We start from the raw sequence: 19,455 nt of genomic DNA, 5'->3' as shown, positions 1-19,455 counted from the left end.
TACGAACAAAGGAAAACTGAATATTAATAGCGCTACATCTATGTCGATAGTAACGGTATATCTATTAAAATGTAGTTGACCTGTAATAGTGTTGAATCACATTATATTGTATATACCGACGCTAGTTACACGCTGCCCAAATTCCCTCTTTTTATATGATAGTTTAGTGATATAATATGATGAAGTGGAATTATTCAATGATTGACACAGTAACGCATCCTTTATTGCATACAAATTGTCAACAAACATTTTAAAAGTCATTTAGGGTGTTATGTAGATTGAATATCATCGGATTTTGCACATTTAACACGTTTTTTTTCTTCTAAAAACAACCAAAGTTAATATTCTGATCAATGTAAGGTTATCAAATGAAAAATCAAATATTTAACGACACACTTGAATGAAGCTATTAAATAATTATCGCATAATCAACAAGATTTGTTTAAAGTTGTTTCGTTTGTTTTTATTAATGCTTATTAACTATCGCTTAATGTATTCCTTATGTGTTCATTAATATCTTTGTATTTATATAAGTATGTCTTCTTAGTTGTATCTCTTTATCATAAGGTCACGGAATGACATGTGTTTCCTTGAAGGGGCATCACGGTGAAGTGTATATTTTTTTTTTTTTTTTTTTCAAATACTTCATAAACAAGTGAGTACCTTATGAAAAAATAACGATCGGATTGGCTGACAAATATTCATAAAAATGAATAATTTTTAGATAATCATCGGGATTTCTACCTGTCTGACCAACGTTTTGTTCAGGGTTTTCCCTCTACTAGCGCACGCGTATATCACACCATTTCATTGTAAACAAAATGGCTAGCCGTGTGAGGAAACCATTACCGCGTCAGCTTCGAAGCGAAAAGTTGCCAAATGGTCAAAAGATTACGTTACGGAATCATTATTGCAGGTGAAAAGTATTCAAAGGAGAAAATAACTGCCCTAGCAGTTAGTACGGTGCATGTATTCTTCCGGATAGCCGGTTAAAGCTGAAATGAAATCGACAGAAATACTGTTTATGTTATGAATAAATATCTAAAACTATTAACCTCGCTAGTATCTTTGTCTGAGTTGGAACACAGATGAACTTATTTTGTGATGTTAGTGTATGCGAAAGGAGGGATGAGTGACTCGTTAGTTTGATTTTGCTATGAGGCCCTCCAAGGGATAACTGTTGTGATAGCTACGGCGTATTCTGTTCTCTCCTCTATCGATACTCGGGGTCAAATGAGATACGTGCGTTATTTTAGATTTACATAATTTATAATATTCCCGGGTTCAGTAAAATGGTATGATTTAATTATATTGCTTAAGCAAACGATTTTTTTATTTACATGCAAGATTTAAATATGTCAAACTTTCGAGTAATTTAGATAAATGAAACGCATATGTATTGTCCATATATGTTGTAACACTTTTTAACTAGAATTTAATTAGTTTGTATTGTTTCCTTGTAGGGTCTTGAATGTCTTAAATATATTTAAAAGAAATTAAATAAATTTTCATGGAGAACGAAACCGTCTTTGTTCTAGAGGGAGACGAGGATTCCGGAAATTCCGACCCGGATCCAGCCCTCCTCATCGTAGATTGGCCACCCTTTCCCCGTTTCCGTTTTCGTTGACCACAGCGGAGCACACATGTGTGTTGTGATACATTTGTGTTTAGCAGCTTATTTAGCTGTTGTGTTGGTTATCATTTCTAATGGAAGGATCCTATCCATTTTTCTGTCGAGTATCAACTTTCCGCGTTTATGCATATCAAACTTGACATAGCAACCCTGTTATGTCAATTATTCTTCAAATTTTGTCAATCTTGGTGGGATGTTTCGGCAGAGTGTTGTCCCTTTGGCATTGTGGGTCTAAGCTCCTGTCATTGCCAAATCAGGATTTTGTGTAGTAAAGCAAGATTTTTTTTGATTTTTTAATCAATTCCTTTTCAAATTTGCTATGGTAATGCTAGAAGCAATAATGTTCAACATATGTAACGGGTTTTTGTGTCAAATTTCATCTTTCTGCGTTTTGACGTATCACACTCGACAAAGCAGCATTGTACTTCATTTTTGCCNCATCTAGAAACCTAAGATATGGAATAAATACGATAAACAAATATGCAAAGTTGTAATTATTTACTAAACATTATTATCTACTGCTAATTTATCGTAACTAGCCACTATAGATAGGAAATCTCGATTAAAATAGTTATCTTCTCAGATCGTTTTATTCCATTTCGTTTTCAATCATTCCTCGCGTTTCGTTCCACCTACTTTCAATCCATTCCGTTCCTGTGAGCAAAACATGTTTCGTTCCGTTCTATTCGCGTTTCGTTCCAAACAGTGAATTTATTTTCGTTCCGTTCCGTTTAGGCCTTGTTTCATTCCGTTTTCATTTCGTTCTCGTTGCGTTTTCATTGCATTTTCATTCCATTCCGTTTGTCAACTGAAACGCTGACACCCCTGTAACGTTTGCTTGTTTACACGATAACTTAAACAATTGTTCTCCGATTTTTTATTAAACTACTTGGTTGTTTTATTATCTGAATGCTTTGAATGAGTTCTTAAATCTTGACATTTAAACGCTATTCCGCAGAGTTATGCCCCTTTATCATTGCCAAATAAGGGCATACCGTCGAAAAATGCAAGACTTTTTTTAATTATTTGTTTAAGACTCTTACCTCAAAGCCAGGGTTCTTGTTTAAGTAATAGCAACATTCACCAAAAATGTATAATTCTGAAACACAAAATAGCTTGCGCCATAAACACAGTAAATGAATGGCAAGTTCACAGTCACCAACAAAACGGTGGCAGTAACACATTTTTTATCATATGTCACTACCTGCTTCCCATATATTAATACCCTTCCGAGTGTCTGACGGGCGTGTCATGCTTCCGCTCGCGTCGCTCTTGTTTTGAGTATTCATGTTGAAATGAAATGATCTAGTCATATTCTAATTTATGAAATACTTTAGTAGCCACAGCAGCTAGTAATGTTCAATGCTTCCAACAGCGCAAAAATAATCCTGATAATTCCAAAATGAATGCCTATGCACAGGTATGACCTTCAACGGTCATTAATTTTATATAGCAATTATTAAGGCTGTTTTTCAATGAAACAGGTCCCATTTATTTTCATTTTTACATGTATCTAGATCCGTAAATAGTTATCCGATTCCTCTTTGACCTGTAGCATCATCGAAGAGTCCTAAACGGACGATACATCTGTATGGTGCAGTGTAATTAGGTTTTGGCATAATGTATGTATTATCATTTTTAAGCTGCAATCAGTTGTTTGTGTCTAGTATTCATCTCAAAAGAAACAAAGTAAGAGACTCTGCCGGCGGGTATGTTAGTCCCCGTGATGTTGTTACCTTAATGACTACCATTTTTGGATTTTGTACTTAGTAATTAATAACAAAAAGTTGTATAATAATTAATTAATAACAAATAGTTATATAATAATACTCTTTACTTATTATATGTTGAATGATTATATACCATACAATATTGGCAAAGCCTATTCATAATATTCAATGTATATAAGATTAATATTTAACTATCTACGAATCACTCTGTGGATCTTGATTTCCAAGGGAGGAACTAGTAAAGGAAGATGTCTAATATTCACTCATTACCCCGGTGAGGTCAAGATACAGCACAATTTGACCTGTAATTTCTATAAGCAATTTGAGTTATCTCCCCTATACCGTTGACTTGCACATTGATATATGTTTTGTATATAAGCTGTATCCCTTTTTCAATTTTTCATTTCGCTATAAATTATATTATATATATGTTGTTTCATACAAATGCATGAAGGAGAAAACTGATATAGGCGCTTGTTGTTCAATCCCATTCATATGCCATCGTGAATAAAATTTGTTGAAATGAAATGAGTACAATTATCTCTTTTTAGAAGTGGCACGGTTCATTTACACCTTAACATCGCGACAAATATTTAGGAATATAACTATTTCATTTTTCTAACTAATTGTAGACATGGCAAATATGTAACCTTTGGTTTCTTTGTGGCAGGTTTTAATTGTACAAAGGTTTAAGGTCGCCATCTAGCTTCGAGCTAGAGGGAATTCCCCTTTAGCTCACCGACTAGGAACCTGGAGATCGAGAGTTCGATCCCCGGTGGAAGCACACTATTCTCTTTCCTGTTACATCTTTATGATGCTTTATACTGAATTTGGTCGATGGCAGTATTGTTGCTTCGCTTTTAATAACATGGAGTATGCCTCTGCGTCAAATCCTCAAATGACTAAAGTTAATTATTAACGTTGCTAACATATGAAAACACGATACCAATATTAACTGTTTAATACAAATATATAAATTTATAGATTAGAATAACAATGTTAGAAATATTGTAAAAAATAATAAAACAAAACTACAAGTTAGTATCAATATTTATGGACTCATTGTTTTCTTGCATAGTTCATGTCTGTATGAACGCAAATGCGTTACATCTTCATTCAAAGTAAGCCCTAGCGGGTTATGTTTAATATGGATGTAAGCTATTGGTGTTTATACCGGCATGAATGTGTATGTTACGTTCATCTTTTAAGATACAAGGTGGTAGACTCTGCTGATGGACTTTTGTATACCCGAGAATTGGCGTATAGTTGATAGCCACAGTTATCTCCTCAGAGCAGTGAGATGTTTATAATATAATCACTTTACTCCTAGTGGCGTATGGAATTAACCAGTAATTATCTAAGTTTTTTCTAATATATATTTATGTTTTGTTTCAACAGTAGTTTAGACCAATTTTGTTTCCAGGGTTTTGGCCCGAAGCATCACTGATGATAACTAGAAGGACGCAACAGCTATATGATGCAATGTATGGGATATGTTTGGTATACTTATTACCTATTTCCATACTTAACCTTGAAACTACTGTGGTCATATTTAAATTTGTTCGAAATTAATGTAACCACCAGCATAGTCTCGATAGTAAAAATGCAGCAGTCATATGTTACAATACAGACATTATACATAATGTTTTTATTCGTAAAAAAGTCGACCTATGCGACAAGTGGTTATATTATAATAATAATACACTATCAACAAAGTACCAATACACCGTCAACATAGTATCAATACACTATCAACATAGTACAATACACCATCAATATAGTACCAATACACCATCAACATAGTACCAATACGTTATCAACATAGTACCAATACAACATCAACATAGTACCAATACACCATCAACATAGTACCAATACACCATCAACATNAATACACCATCAATATAGTACCAATACACCATCAATATAGTACCAATACAACATCAACATAGTACCAATACACCATCAACTTAGTACCAATACATCATCAACATAGTACCAATACACCATCAACATAGTAACAATACACCATGAAAATAGTACCAATACACCATCATCATAGTACCAATACGACATCAACATAGTACCACTACACCATCAATATAGTACCAATACACCATCAACATAGTACTAATACACTACCAACATAGTACCAATACACCATCAACATAGTACCAATACACCATCAACATAGTACCAATACACCATCAACATAGTACCAATACACCATCAACATAGTACCAATACACCATCAACATAGTACCAATACACCATCAACATAGTACCAATACACCATCAACATAGTACCAATACACCATCAACATAGTACCAATACACCATCAACATAGTACCAATACACCATCAACATAGTACCAATACACCATCAACATAGTACCAATACACCATCAACATAGTACCAATACACCATCAACATAGTACCAATACACCATCAACATAGTACCAATACACCATCAACATAGTACCAATACACCATCAACATAGTACCAATACACCATCAACATAGTACAATACACCATCAACATAGTACCAATACACCATCAACATAGTACAATACATCATCAACATAGTACCAATACACCATCAACATAGTACTAATACACTACCAAAATAGTACCAATACACCATCAACATAGTACCAATACACCATCGACATAGTACCACTATACCATCAATATAGTACCAATACACCATCAACATAGTACCAATACATCATCAACACAGTACTAATACACTACCAACATATTACCTATACACCATCAACATTGTACCAATACACCATCAATATAGTACCAATACACCATCAACATAGTACCAATGCACCATCAACATAGTACCAATATACCATCAACATAGAGTCAATAGCCCATCAACATAGTACCAATGCACCATCAACATAGTACCAATGCACCTTCAACATTGTACCAATACACCATCAACATTGTATCAATACACCATCAACATAGTACCAATACACCATCAACATAGTACAATACACCATCAACATAGTACAATACACCATCAACAAAGTCTTAAACACACTAACAACAGAGTCCCCATTATCCGAATACACAAACAACACAGTCCTCATGATTATAAATGTGAATAAGGACCAACATAGTCCTTATTGCCCTTCTACGTCAGCAATATAGTCACCATTATCATCAGGCACCATACTCATATTGTAATCGTCTAATATACTATCAATATGTTCTCCATTTTCCTCATTCAGTATACGATACAAGTACAAACATAGGACTCATATGCTGAAACACTGGAAGATATTATGCATAGAACGTTTGTTTAAATATCCGGTCATTATATCTTACAAATAAATGACAAAGCCAGTAGGACCTTGTCAGTAAAGACAAACAGGTACACATCGTCACGTGATAGTTAAAGTCAACAATATATGAGTTTTACAATATCAATAAAACAGTATTTGTTAAAGAACAATCCTAAAAAGAAATCTTGCTATAATTTGCGTATTGGGCACTAAGTTTAATCTAAGTTTACAAGATTTAAACAAAATTGTAAACCTTAAACCGTGTCACACAGCACATTGAAAGCAATGTAATAATTTAAGAAAAAATTCTGGCAGAAATCCACTATTGCATATTTTTCGAAGAATACTGGAGTAAATAGTCCTTCGTCATAGTCACCAGTGTCTTTATATACCACCAAAATAGTCATCATTGTTTTCATACACCATCGACACATTTCGTATGTTTTCAGACATTCCCCGACGAAAAATAGTAACGTTTTTATGATGGTCACATCGTTTGTTTTCTGTTGCTTAAAACCTACTGATGGTGATTAACATATTTTATTATTACAGACATGGTTACCTCATTGTTTCTCTTCAATAATATCCTTCTGATATGTTTTGCAAATGCGTCATGTTCCAGACATTTTAGCAAAAAAACACAATTTAACGGAAAATGTTAAAATTCAAACCGTAAGCCATTTGTAAATTAGTATCACAAAGAACAGTCAGTTCAATGATACTGCCACTCTGTTCACTGTAACATGTCCACGAATATTAACGCCGAGAAGTCAATCACAAAGAACAAGGTACACTGGCCTCCCAGTCACAGTATCCGTCACATTCATCGTCGACACTGAGCTTGAACCTCAGCAACACGTTGCACATGTCCTCGTGCATGACCTTGTTTTCATCGCACTCGATGTATAGGTCACACCTGTTTGGATGATTGTAGAAGCAACTCGCATTTCTACTAGCGCAAAAATTGGAATGAATAAAATCAACTTTGAGATATAATCTTTTTGTTTGAAGTATGACATGATTATCTAGCATGGATCAATAAAACCATGATACTTGAAATTCAAATAAATAAATACAGTTACTTCATTACTCAGCCAAACGTTTGTACATATACAAATGTCGTATGTTCATAGCATTGTAGAACAATACACATCAAAAACATTTCCCGTGTTATTCCTGGGAGAGGCTTTCGATTAATATTTGTTTGTACACTGATATATCTATGTTTATATCAATACATATGTACTTACAAACGTCGCAGGTTTCTGGGTTTACACAAGTCTTCTTATCTCTGAATGTCGGAGGATTCCATCCGCATTCCTGTCCGGTAAATTTGCCATCACATGTCCTGTTCCTAGTCTGTATCCCGCTGCCACACGTAACGCTGCATGCACCCCAGTCTCCCCAACTGTCGTAACATTTGAACCTGTGTTGACACCACTTTGTTTCTGAATTAGTCCCAATACATTCACCGCCGGCGGAGTTGTCACATATTCTTGTTCTGCTTGACACACCCACGCCACAAGACACGGAACAGTCAGCCCACTCTGTCCAGGTACCCCAGACACCAGGTGGGGGACAGGTCACTTCACCACAAGTTGACGATTCAAAGCCATGTCCATCACAGTCCAGGCCCAAGTGTTCAGGAGCAGGATTGTCACAAATCCTTGTTCGATTCTTTATACCACCACCGCAAGTTGTAGAACAGTCACTCCATGGCCGCCAGGAACTCCAATTACCATTTATTGGACAGTGAATTATCATACACACTTCACTGTCCGTATAAATACCGTCGCATTCCTCACCACCAAACGCTGGAACAGGATGGTCACATGTTCTGTTGCGGATCCTAGTACCATTGTCACAAGATACGGAACAGGAACTCCATGCCAACCATACACTCCAGTTTCCGTTAACAGAGCAGTTAGTAAGCTTGCAACTCTGGTTTTCTGTAGCTGTGCCTTCGCAGTAGTTTCCACCAAATGAAGGAGGAGGGTTGTCGCAGGTTCTATTGCGGGTCATGTCACCGTTACCGCATGTAGCAGAACAGTCACTCCATGACTGCCAGTCATTCCAGATACCATTTACTGGAGGATTTCCTTCCTGTGCACCTGCGGGAATTATAATTTCATTGTTGCCCTACATTTGGTATATTTACGTGATTGATATTTTAAGCCAACCTAATAGAATACCAGATTAAAGCAAGTATTACAGAAACCTTTAACATATTTCTAGTATCTTCCGGTATGTAATGGAAATCAAATGTTATTACTTAATTCATTTTAACTCCCTGATCCAATAATAAAAGATGACAACTTGTTGTTAAATTTACAAAGTATATCCTCAATCTCATTTCCAGTGTGCTTGCACTTCTGTTGGATTACCTGGTTTGAATACCGTAATATACAGTGTAGGCGCGCCGACTGCTGCAAGAATTACCAAACCAAGTACCACTACAATTATAACAATAACCGGTCGGTAGGATCGGACTTCCCGCTGAAAAAGACGAACCAAGGATTATGTGAAAAAGTTTGACTATCAAACTGTCAACATTGGGGTTAAGGTAATAGGATTGTGTCGCCATTTCTCATTAGAATTTCTTCAAATTTTGTAGTTATATTGCTTTGAAGTAAAGAAAATTTTCTGCCACAAAAAAAAATATAGGTTGTCAGAATTTTAAGGATTTTAAATGGAAATTTATGTAAAAAGGAATGAATTTTGAAAAAAAATGAAACACACAATGTTTTGCAATATAATGTCAATAAAAATGATACTGACATAGATAAGTATTGTATTAATGTATATCAATTTCATAAATGCTGAAATTGTGTAAAATCAATTATCTATAAACGATTAAAAATTGACATTTTATAATGAAACCATATACACATAGTAATTGCATGTAAGAGTTATCGTTCTTGAAAAACTTCACAGTAGTGAAATAGGTAGCCGGTTTCCTGAAGTACAGAAAAATGGACACATGTGACTCATTGATTAAAAAACAACTGAATTAATGCCTAGATTGCTTTGAAATACTTTAATATTGAAAGAACACACTGTTCTGTCAATAATAAGCATACAGTTTCATCATTTTAATATTAAACATTAGAATATACGGAAATTGTGATACTGTCTCCCTACATTGGATTTTCAACTAGGCATGTACTTCCTACTTCCGTTTAGCAATACACTCCTATGACCTTAACCTAACCGTGAGCAAAAATATGTCCTTCAATAAGATCATAATGTCAATGAAGAACAAAAATACTGCATGTATTGAGTTATGAACGACAGTCCAAACCTACGGTGCGATTTTTATGGATATAATTCCAAATTAGATTTTTCGCTTTGTAAAAGGTTCTGTGATTGGTTAGTAGTAGTACCTGTCACCAAAACAAACAGGTGTTAATATGATAAACGGCTGTTTTCTTCCATGGGACTACTTTTAAAAGTTTCTTAATCCCCATGTTTTGGTAAGCAATTTAATTGTCGTTCGGGTTGTCTCCCATCGCCTTAACTTAACTCGCCGTGAACTACATGTCAAGATCTACTGTTAATTCTGGGGTTTTTTTGTTGGTTTTTTTGTTATTGTATCTTTGTCTTATTGTTTATCTTATGTATTCGGTTAACCATATTTACAACAGTGACACGTTCTGTCATCTGATAAACCGGCGATATCAATCTGACAAAGCTCAAACTGACAATAGTTCAATGTCACATAATGGTTCAGCATGGTGATCAAAATAGTGACAATATAAGGGATTAATCTGTATGTTCCAATAATAGAAAGTATCAACACTTACAATTTAAACACTAAGACTACAACTACATACGCCACACATACCGAGGCCGAGACTACAAACATCCGAACCCCAAGGAACGCGGGGTTTGAATTACGACACATAATATCCCTCCCATGACATACACATTAAAGTTTATCATATATTTTATCCATGAATGATCCAAGAAACAAAAAACGTGACTAGTCTACCTACTTCCCATCATAATAAACACCGCTTTCCTGAAACCGAGTGTCAACCCCGACCTTTTCGTTCTCCAGAATTACCATGCCTCGACTTCACTGACACTGTTGTACACTGTCTTTATGCAGGTTCGTCTTTAAGTTGAATTATAGCGCATTCGCAAATTAAACCATTGTTTCTTCAATGTTTTTTCTCAACAAGGTCGCTCTAGCCGTTCACGTTGATAAGTTTCGAAATCCCCGAAAAAACGCTGCGATGTTACGTCATATTACTACACGAAATTTATAAATGAATGAAAAAGCTAGTAATTTGAATGATGTTTTTGGTTTTCCTTCCCATTGATAGTGATTTTGATTTATAGGGATTGAATCTGGAATTTTCCAGTGTTCAGGTACGTTTTAACACTGAACAATTCAGATTCAATCCCTATATTAATTAAGGATGTTAGTTAAAGAACAAAACCTAGGTACATGTAGGTTAAATCGACGAAAGAAATCCACATTGCTCTCTTGCAAAGTTTGATATATATTGGGGCACCAACATTCGTTCCGAACAAACAGGATTTAATTTTGAAACTTTAAAGAATATATCCTATAGCAACTTTCACTGGATGGTTTTAAAATAAAGCCACGGTATCACTCGTGACTAGATAAACGAAGCATACTGTTTTAGAAATAATAGTCTCTTTGTTAGGCGTTTGAATAGGTTTTATCATTCATCTAGTTTTAAATGTCTTTTAGATCTACTTTCTACGACTCTTAACCTATTTGTTCACATCTTTGTCCCTGCGCGATATTAATTGATTTCTGGAATTAGTCTGCCTTGCGGATTTATTTCCACGACCCAATTCCTCTATTCAAGGAAAAGACATTACTGCGATTTGACCATAATTAACTTGGAGGCTTCTGTCAGTGAACTCGGAAATACTTTTATTCGAAACATTTAATGTACTTATCTTTGTACATTTTCGAGGTTCCCCATTTACATTTACCTTTATTCATATGTTTTCATAGGTTCAGTGATTTTAAGCTGAAATAAGTATTCGCTCTTATTTTTGTCAGGGTATTGATGCAAGGCCTTCATTTTACAAAAACGTATAATGCGTTCATTTACTGAGGCAATACCAACGTCACATTGTACGTCACAATGAAGTAGTGAGTGCGAATCATTGTCATCAATGAACCATCAATACAATTTACAGCTAGTGGGTAGTTAATAATACTTACCTTTGGTAAAACATCTGCTAGATTGTCGTAAATATGTTGTCCCTGTAAAATAATTATACATCTTGGTATTCTTGCACATTTGCGACATAATAGTAAGTTTTAATGATACAAAGAATTACCAATGCGCTTTCTTTATCAACGTATGGTAATTGACTCTACACGAGGGAGTTTTGTGTGAGACACTCAGTCCAGTGTTGTCAAGCAGTTGTCGATCTGAAGGGCAAAAACTAAAAAAAATAAAATAAGTGGACATGCGTCAAATGTTGGTCACAACGGAATTTCGAACACGCCACACAAAATCCGCAACAAAATCCTGCTAGCAAAAATTGATAAGAACCAAGCTACAGTATGAATGTGGAGCTCCGGAACACTAGGATGTACATGAACTTAACCGACGCCAGTGTCGTAGCTACGGATCTGGATCAAATGGGGTTTGACGGACGAAATTTGCAGATTGAACAAAACAATTACCTACAACGAACCTCGAAAAACCAAAAGTGTGAATGAAAAGTTTTGCTAGCTGTGTTGATATCAAAAAACATTGTAAAGAAACAAAGAATAATATAATAATAGTGTGAAGTTCTGAAAAAAAGATATCTTCGAAAAAAAAATACGTTGAATTTTGCATAAACGGTATATATATTATACTAGATAGTAACACCAAGTCCTTGATAAGTCCCCTCTGATTCTCATTTTCCTCCTTTTACGGAATTTTATCACCGACTATTTGTTGTTTCAACAAAGTTCAGCATTTTTTCTTGGTTATTTATATTTTCTACAACTTCACACAACTACATATATTCGTTTACTGCAGCTACATGTAAATCTAAAACACATTTCGTTTACGAGTTGTTCCCCCTTAGTTATCAGTCACACAGCTGTTACTTATGAAATTTTGAAGAGATTGAAGTACGTTGACTACTACAATGTAACTGTTCCATTCTTATAATACAGTACGTGAGCGTCAAAAGATAGACATGCCTATAAACATGAAGTGACTTTACTAAGTGTAACATTATACAATCCTATCAACATTTTCTGACCTTACTAAGTGTAACATTATACAATCCTATCAACATTTTCTGACCTTACTAAGTGTAGCGATAAATAATCCTATCCACATCATCAGACATTACTAACCCACTCATTTTCGAACAGTACTTCGGGAAATTAACAAACTATACGAACACCGCACTTTAGGCCTCTATGGACAGATATATTCAAGAGGTGTTACTTTAACTATTAGACATCAATGATTCATAGACATCTTTTATTATCTGTCATCCAGAATAGGTGTGTTCTACACAATGTGTTTTTAATTGTTCGAAGAAATTGGAATATGAAATTGTTTAATTAGACATATCCTACAATGTAGAACCTCAATATGTAAAGAGTTGATATGACTTAGTTTAAAGCACTAGGGTTATGTGGGTTTTCTCCAGGTACTCCGGTTTCCTCCATCATTATGACCCCTTGCGGCACTAACATCCTTGCCAACAAGTGATTGATTTACAATGACATAACTTGTTTCATAACTGCTTTCAAATAAATTAAGTTGATATATAACCATATTTATAAATATATATATATATATATATATATATATATAGGACTCGAAGTTTTTCTCGCGCCGTGTTTACACGAACTACTAGACATAAGGTGTTTCACTACATTCGTTCAGATGTTTATTATAAATCCACTTGACCTCACGTATTCAAGATGAATTACTTACTATTAATAGCCTGCGGTTACAAACTAACCGAGGAGATATGCAATTTCAACAGCAAGTAGCTTCTGTTTGTTTATGTATTTTGTAATGTACTAATGTTTCATGGTGACTATTTCTCTATGTTCTATGTGTGTGATATGTAAACTGGTATGTTCCTGTCTTAATAAAGGGGCATGTCGACCTGAAAATTGACAATTTTTTTTGTCTGTACTAACGTTATTAATTCTTTGCTCATATATCTATTTAAGAAATACGCATCCAACCAGCAATCGTATGTTTGGATCCAGTGCAAATATTGGAGCATACTGCCGTTATTACTTATGAGACCTATATATATATATAAAGGATATATATGACATGATCAATAATTAAAGCAAACATCAGTCGGAAATGACAAATGTAAATCGTACTTACTGAAAGCGTGTGTGATCCAATGGGATTGAACTGGAAGGGAAAACATGTTATGACGGTATCATTAGGTTATCAAAGAAGTGTTTTACATGTATTATGTTTATTGTCATCTCCTAGGATATATCACCGATATGGTATGACAGATGACATACAGAAAGAATACAATAACAGTCAAGGAACAATAAAATATGACGTCATGATCAGCTTTCAACAAGGGAGGTCAATTGTAAATTAAGGTAAAACACAGACTACAAATGGTAAAAATGAATGCTTTTAAAAACATAAGTGTTAGATTAGAGAAAAAGGACCTCCCCCTTTGATAAGGGTATGCCAGAGACATCTCAAGTTTCGTGGTGAGATATTTGAATGTCTAGCTCTCGGTTTGATGTTTACCGCGGGTTACACAGTCAGGAATATAGATCCAATTTGCATTTGAAACTGTAGTAGGGCAATCATTCTTTTACATATTTGACTCTTAAAATATTAGCTACGGATATGTATTGTTTTAAAGTGTAAATATTGTTAAGGTATTCAATCTATAGTTGAACAACATAAATATTTATCGATGGATTATATTAATGCAATCTCATACATTGGAAGCAATGTCCACTGGATGCAGGTAGTGCGTCTGGTCGGGGAACTGATCAGCACAATGTGGACCCCTTTGATTCACAATCCTAATGTTGTTGTCGTAATCAGGTGGTGGAATATAAACCTTAAATGAAATAGGGATTGTTCATGTCATTCATATACAGAGATATGTAGAGAATATCAAATAAATTAAACTTGACTGCATTGTCGATTTGATAGAATACTACATTACTTTTTTCAAACACTATATTCTTGTTTTTAAATAACATGAAATATTTGCCTACATCGATAACATATATCCTCCATAGCTTGGAATCAAGGACACCACATACTCTCCAGCTGCTTTCCACGATTTTTACTTACACCATGGCAATTATAGACGGCTAACTACGAAGCTGTAAGATAAGCAGTGCGATTTCACCCTTCCGATCGTGAACTTTCCCTGTTTTGAAAGCAGTATCCCTGCTTCAAAAACCTACGGTGTTTATACTTCGCAGTTACCTCGGCACTCAGCAGTTGGTTCCATATACCACGACTTTCACTATAGATGTGGACTGCTGACGGACATACTTACAACACAGGATTTCCAATTATGCAGATCGATGAAGACTATTGACAAGTTTTATGGTCGACATAATGATCTCGTAGGAAGAAAAGATACTTCTCCGTGTGATATGAAGTTGACTGCTTTTCATTATGCTCACAGAGAGTGCTATACGGTTTTGTTGTCACTAAACGAGTCCTAGATGCGAGGACTTAATATTATTTAGATTCGACGTAGATTGCTATGGTGTATGTCATCAATGAAGCAGAAGACTGTTACCGCCTACCCTCCTTGAACATCTATTGTTATTATCGTTGTACTTTTTCAATGGTTTCCTTGTAATTGGGATTTTGTTGACAATTTGGTACTCACTTGCTATTGTTGTTGTATTTCAAATACTGTATTATTGTTTCAATGCTAAACCATCTAAATATTATACTCCTCTATCTGCTGGGTGTCGGCAGTATTTAATTATACTCCTCTATCTGCTGGGTGTCGGCAGTATTTAATTATACTCCTCTATCTGCTGGGTGTCGGCAGTATTTAATTATACTCCTCTATCTGCTGGGTGTCGGCAGTATTTAATTATACTCCTCTATCTGCTGGGTGTCGGCAGTATTTAATTATACTCCTCTATCTGCTGGGTGTCGGCAGTATTTAATTATACTCCTCTATCTGCTGGGTGTCGGCAGTATTTAATTATACTCCTCTATCTGCTTGGTTTCGGCAGTATTTAATTATACTCCTCTATCTGCTGGGTGTGGGCAGTATTTAATTATACTCCTCTATCCGCTGGGTGTCGGCAGTATTTAATTATACTCCTCTATCTGCTGGGTGTCGGCAGTACTTTATTTTACTCCTCTATCTGCTGGGTGTCGGCAGTATTTAATTATACTCCTCTTTATGTTGGGTGTCGGCAGTATTTAATTATACTCCTCTATTTGCTGGGTGTCGGCAGTATTTAATTATACTCCTCTATCTGCTGGATGTTGGCAGAATTTAATTATACTCCTCTATCTGCTGGGTGTCGGCAGTATTTAATTATACTTCTCTATCTGCCCGGTGTCGGCAGTATTTAATTATACTCCTCTGTCTGCTTGGTGTCGGCAGTATTTAATTATACTCCTCTATCTGCTGGGTGTCGGCAGTATTAAATTATACTTCTCTATCTGCTGGGTGTCGGCAGTATTTAATTATACTCCTCTATCTGCCCGGTGTGGGCAGTGTTTAATTATACTTACAGTCTGCACTAACATGTCAAATGCAATGTTATTATTTAAAATAAAATATCATCGAATATGTTTTAAGGAACTCACAATGACGGATGTCACAATAATAGTAAAACATGCCTTGTACTCCGCTGCAGACCGAACAATAGAGAAAATCTCGATTATATAATTATTAATTATATCGCTCAGACATTAAAGTGTGAAAGACAAACGGATAAATAAACAGACACATACAAATTCCGATCCCGATGATTTTGCCTGAAAAGGCAGTTTTAATGATTTGAGAGGTTTTGTATGAGCGACAACATTTTTGTATTGTATGTGGAAATTTACTTAAATGTGTTACATTACCGATGTTATTGTACAAGAAAAAAGATTAGGAAACAAAGATTGTTTAATCCTTTTCAGTTGCAAGCCAACTTGTCTGTGATTTGCTGAAATTATTACTGATAATATTTGAATTAAAGATTTATCTAACGGGTCGGGTTTTTAATGTGTCTGTTTGTCGGGTAGTATAATTATTTTCAAGATGTTTTACTGTTAGAATTCACAAGGTGTTTGTCGGGTCGGATTTAAATGTTTTAGATGAAAGGATTCGAATTTACTACATGTACATATTTCAGGTGAAATATTATCATCATGTATGACATCAATGATCTACAGGGCGTATTATAATTTGTATCAACTGAATGCACCGCAGATTTAAACAATTCCTAATAAGTCTATTTCGCTGTTACAAAGTATACATGTTGTTACGTGTATCGAAAAGAAACACCTTCAAACACACTGTATAATACAGAATGTAGTATATTTCCCCCTCGCCAAGCCAAGATTGCAGTCTAATTATAATTGTAGTAGACAGCAGCTATGCAGGCAGTGTTTGAGGTGGCCGGTCCTTTGAGAAAAACCCGTTCTTGTGCTGAATGCTTATACTTTATCTGAATATCTGACTAGTGTTATGTTTTGTTCTTTGTGTATTTTGTAACCGAATAGCATAACATTTAGTAAATTACAATGGCACTGGTACTTTATACATGATTGCACTACCTTGCCTGTATGGCAATGCGATTAAAAACCAAATCGGTACGAGGTCCTTACATTCTATCTAATTTATTTAGGAGGTCAATGGAAGGCAACATAACAGATATATCGCTTGTAAATGTGACACTACACAAAATTCAAGATAAAATATCCAATGATGATTAAAAACGTTCACTCAATATAACTTAAACAATTGTCAATCTTACACAGTGGCCAACGTGTGTCTTTGTTTTGTTCGTCAGGAAAGGTCAAGGTTGAAAGCTTCTTAATTATCTTTTTTTTTTTTTGCCGAGAAATGACAAAATTGAGCAATGCTTAAAGCTGATAGTGCAAATTAAAAAGCTTAAAATTGAGATTAAAAAAAGAGTAACAAATGCTATACAATATTTACAGAATACATTATACACACTTTTAATTCTCTATCATTAAACACAGTAATCGTTATATCACTGGACACATTACTTTGCATACAGGTGTAATTGTACACTTGAACATTCCGCTAACAATGTTACACAACGTGAAATGTTACAAGGAACATAATTTGCAAATGTATTCTTTGGTGGTTATTTACATATTATGTTAAACGAATTCCTATCAGCTTCACAGGACAAAATGACATTCAGGATTATTGTTGTGTCGTGTTTATCAGTTATGACAAAAATCATGTGAGTCTCGAATCAAATTAAATTTACTGCAATGCAGTTCGTGTTGAAATTGTCTGAAGATCATCTCCATTTATCTTCCACTGGGATCGACCATAGAAATATAAAAAATATTATGTTGATAACAGAAACTTGTACAAGTCTATCATTAGGTACAGCATACCGGAGTTTGTGCGTGTCCATCTTTGATTTGATGACATTAAAATAAAGTGGTTCACTGAACGTTAGGTGTCATGGACCATGTTGATACATGTAACATTCAGCATTCATTTCAGTATCATGGGCCATGTTGATACACGTAACAATCAGCATTCATATCAGTCTTTACAATTGAAGGGACAACATTCGGAAAATTCATTAAAACTAACTTGAGAAGAATCTGAAGTATCTAGCCATTGACGCTACTGGGCTCAGTGTAATTTTGACGCTTCTTCTCTTGTCTCGCACAATATTAAACCATTGTAAGAAGCAAACATCAGAGTGATTGTTTTTGCAAATGTGTACATAAATGTTATAATGTAACAAGTGATAGTGATCTAATTTACTAAAATCAAACACGGATGGCAGACATACATATGTTTGAAGTATATTTTCCCACATTTATATACCTGTATCTTTCTTAAACATCCTAAAACTGATATCTAAAGAACTTTTCAAGCAAACAGAGACATGCTTCGGATTTAACGTCAAGTACCAATGATTGAGAGATGTCCATCATGTATTTTATCTAACAGGTAAAACAGGATATTTTTGAATACATGTATATGAATTATGAAAAGTTGTTGTCAAGGTGGATTTAAAGCATTGGTAATGTGTTTTAAGTACAGAAGGCATTGTTCCTCTTTGTTGTTAAGAAGACGTTGTTTGTAAGATGAAATAAAATTGACTTAAAAAAATGGCAACCCTTTTATATTAACACCAATCATTCCAAAAAGAAGGTGTTAATTTTCTTTCGCAAAGTGAGACTAAATGAACTTACCGGATTACCCCAACTTTCCTTTGCGCTATGCATCTCCGTACAATCTGAAAATGGCGCAAGCGATAAGACTTAAAATTAATCCCATCAAAAGAAAAAAAAAGGAAAAAAAGATCAAATGCTCTGATACAAACATAACTGTCCACATTGTTCTTTAAAAAAAAATATCTTCAAATTGTATTAGTTAAAGATAATTGTTCAAATCACAACAATGGTATAATGTATCGGTTAGATTTTAATAAATATAAGACACTTACCTTAATATATCAATGTCTGCCCAGTAAACCAGCTGCACAGCAGTACAGATCTGTCCTCTGTATGTGCATAATTAACAAAATAATGAAGAACCAATCTATCCACGCGTTGTGCCAACTTCCTGGTTTATTTTTAACCTTT

The 19,455-nt window shown here is 34.8% G+C and overlaps 1 protein-coding gene across 1 annotated transcript; it reads right to left on the bottom strand.

Annotated features, from left to right (window-relative positions):
- Positions 1-6,316: 6,316 nt before the first annotated feature.
- LOC110440450 (hemicentin-1-like) lies at positions 6,317-19,455 on the bottom strand. Its single transcript, XM_021483585.1, has 8 exons — positions 19,317-19,455; positions 19,063-19,106; positions 14,609-14,731; positions 14,020-14,049; positions 11,877-11,918; positions 9,052-9,163; positions 7,918-8,778; positions 6,317-7,632 (listed from the first exon to the last, which is right to left on the bottom strand). Exons 2-8 carry the CDS (start codon positions 19,093-19,095, stop codon positions 7,442-7,444), a joined length of 1,392 nt encoding a protein of 463 aa, XP_021339260.1. The 5' UTR covers positions 19,096-19,106; positions 19,317-19,455; the 3' UTR covers positions 6,317-7,441.

The sequence above is a fragment of the Mizuhopecten yessoensis genome, unplaced genomic scaffold (assembly GCF_002113885.1).
Source record: "Mizuhopecten yessoensis strain PY_sf001 unplaced genomic scaffold, ASM211388v2 scaffold213, whole genome shotgun sequence".
Lineage (NCBI taxonomy): Eukaryota > Metazoa > Mollusca > Bivalvia > Pectinida > Pectinidae > Mizuhopecten > Mizuhopecten yessoensis.
Note: the sequence above shows the minus strand (reverse complement) of the source record. Positions and strands in the feature narration are given on the sequence as shown.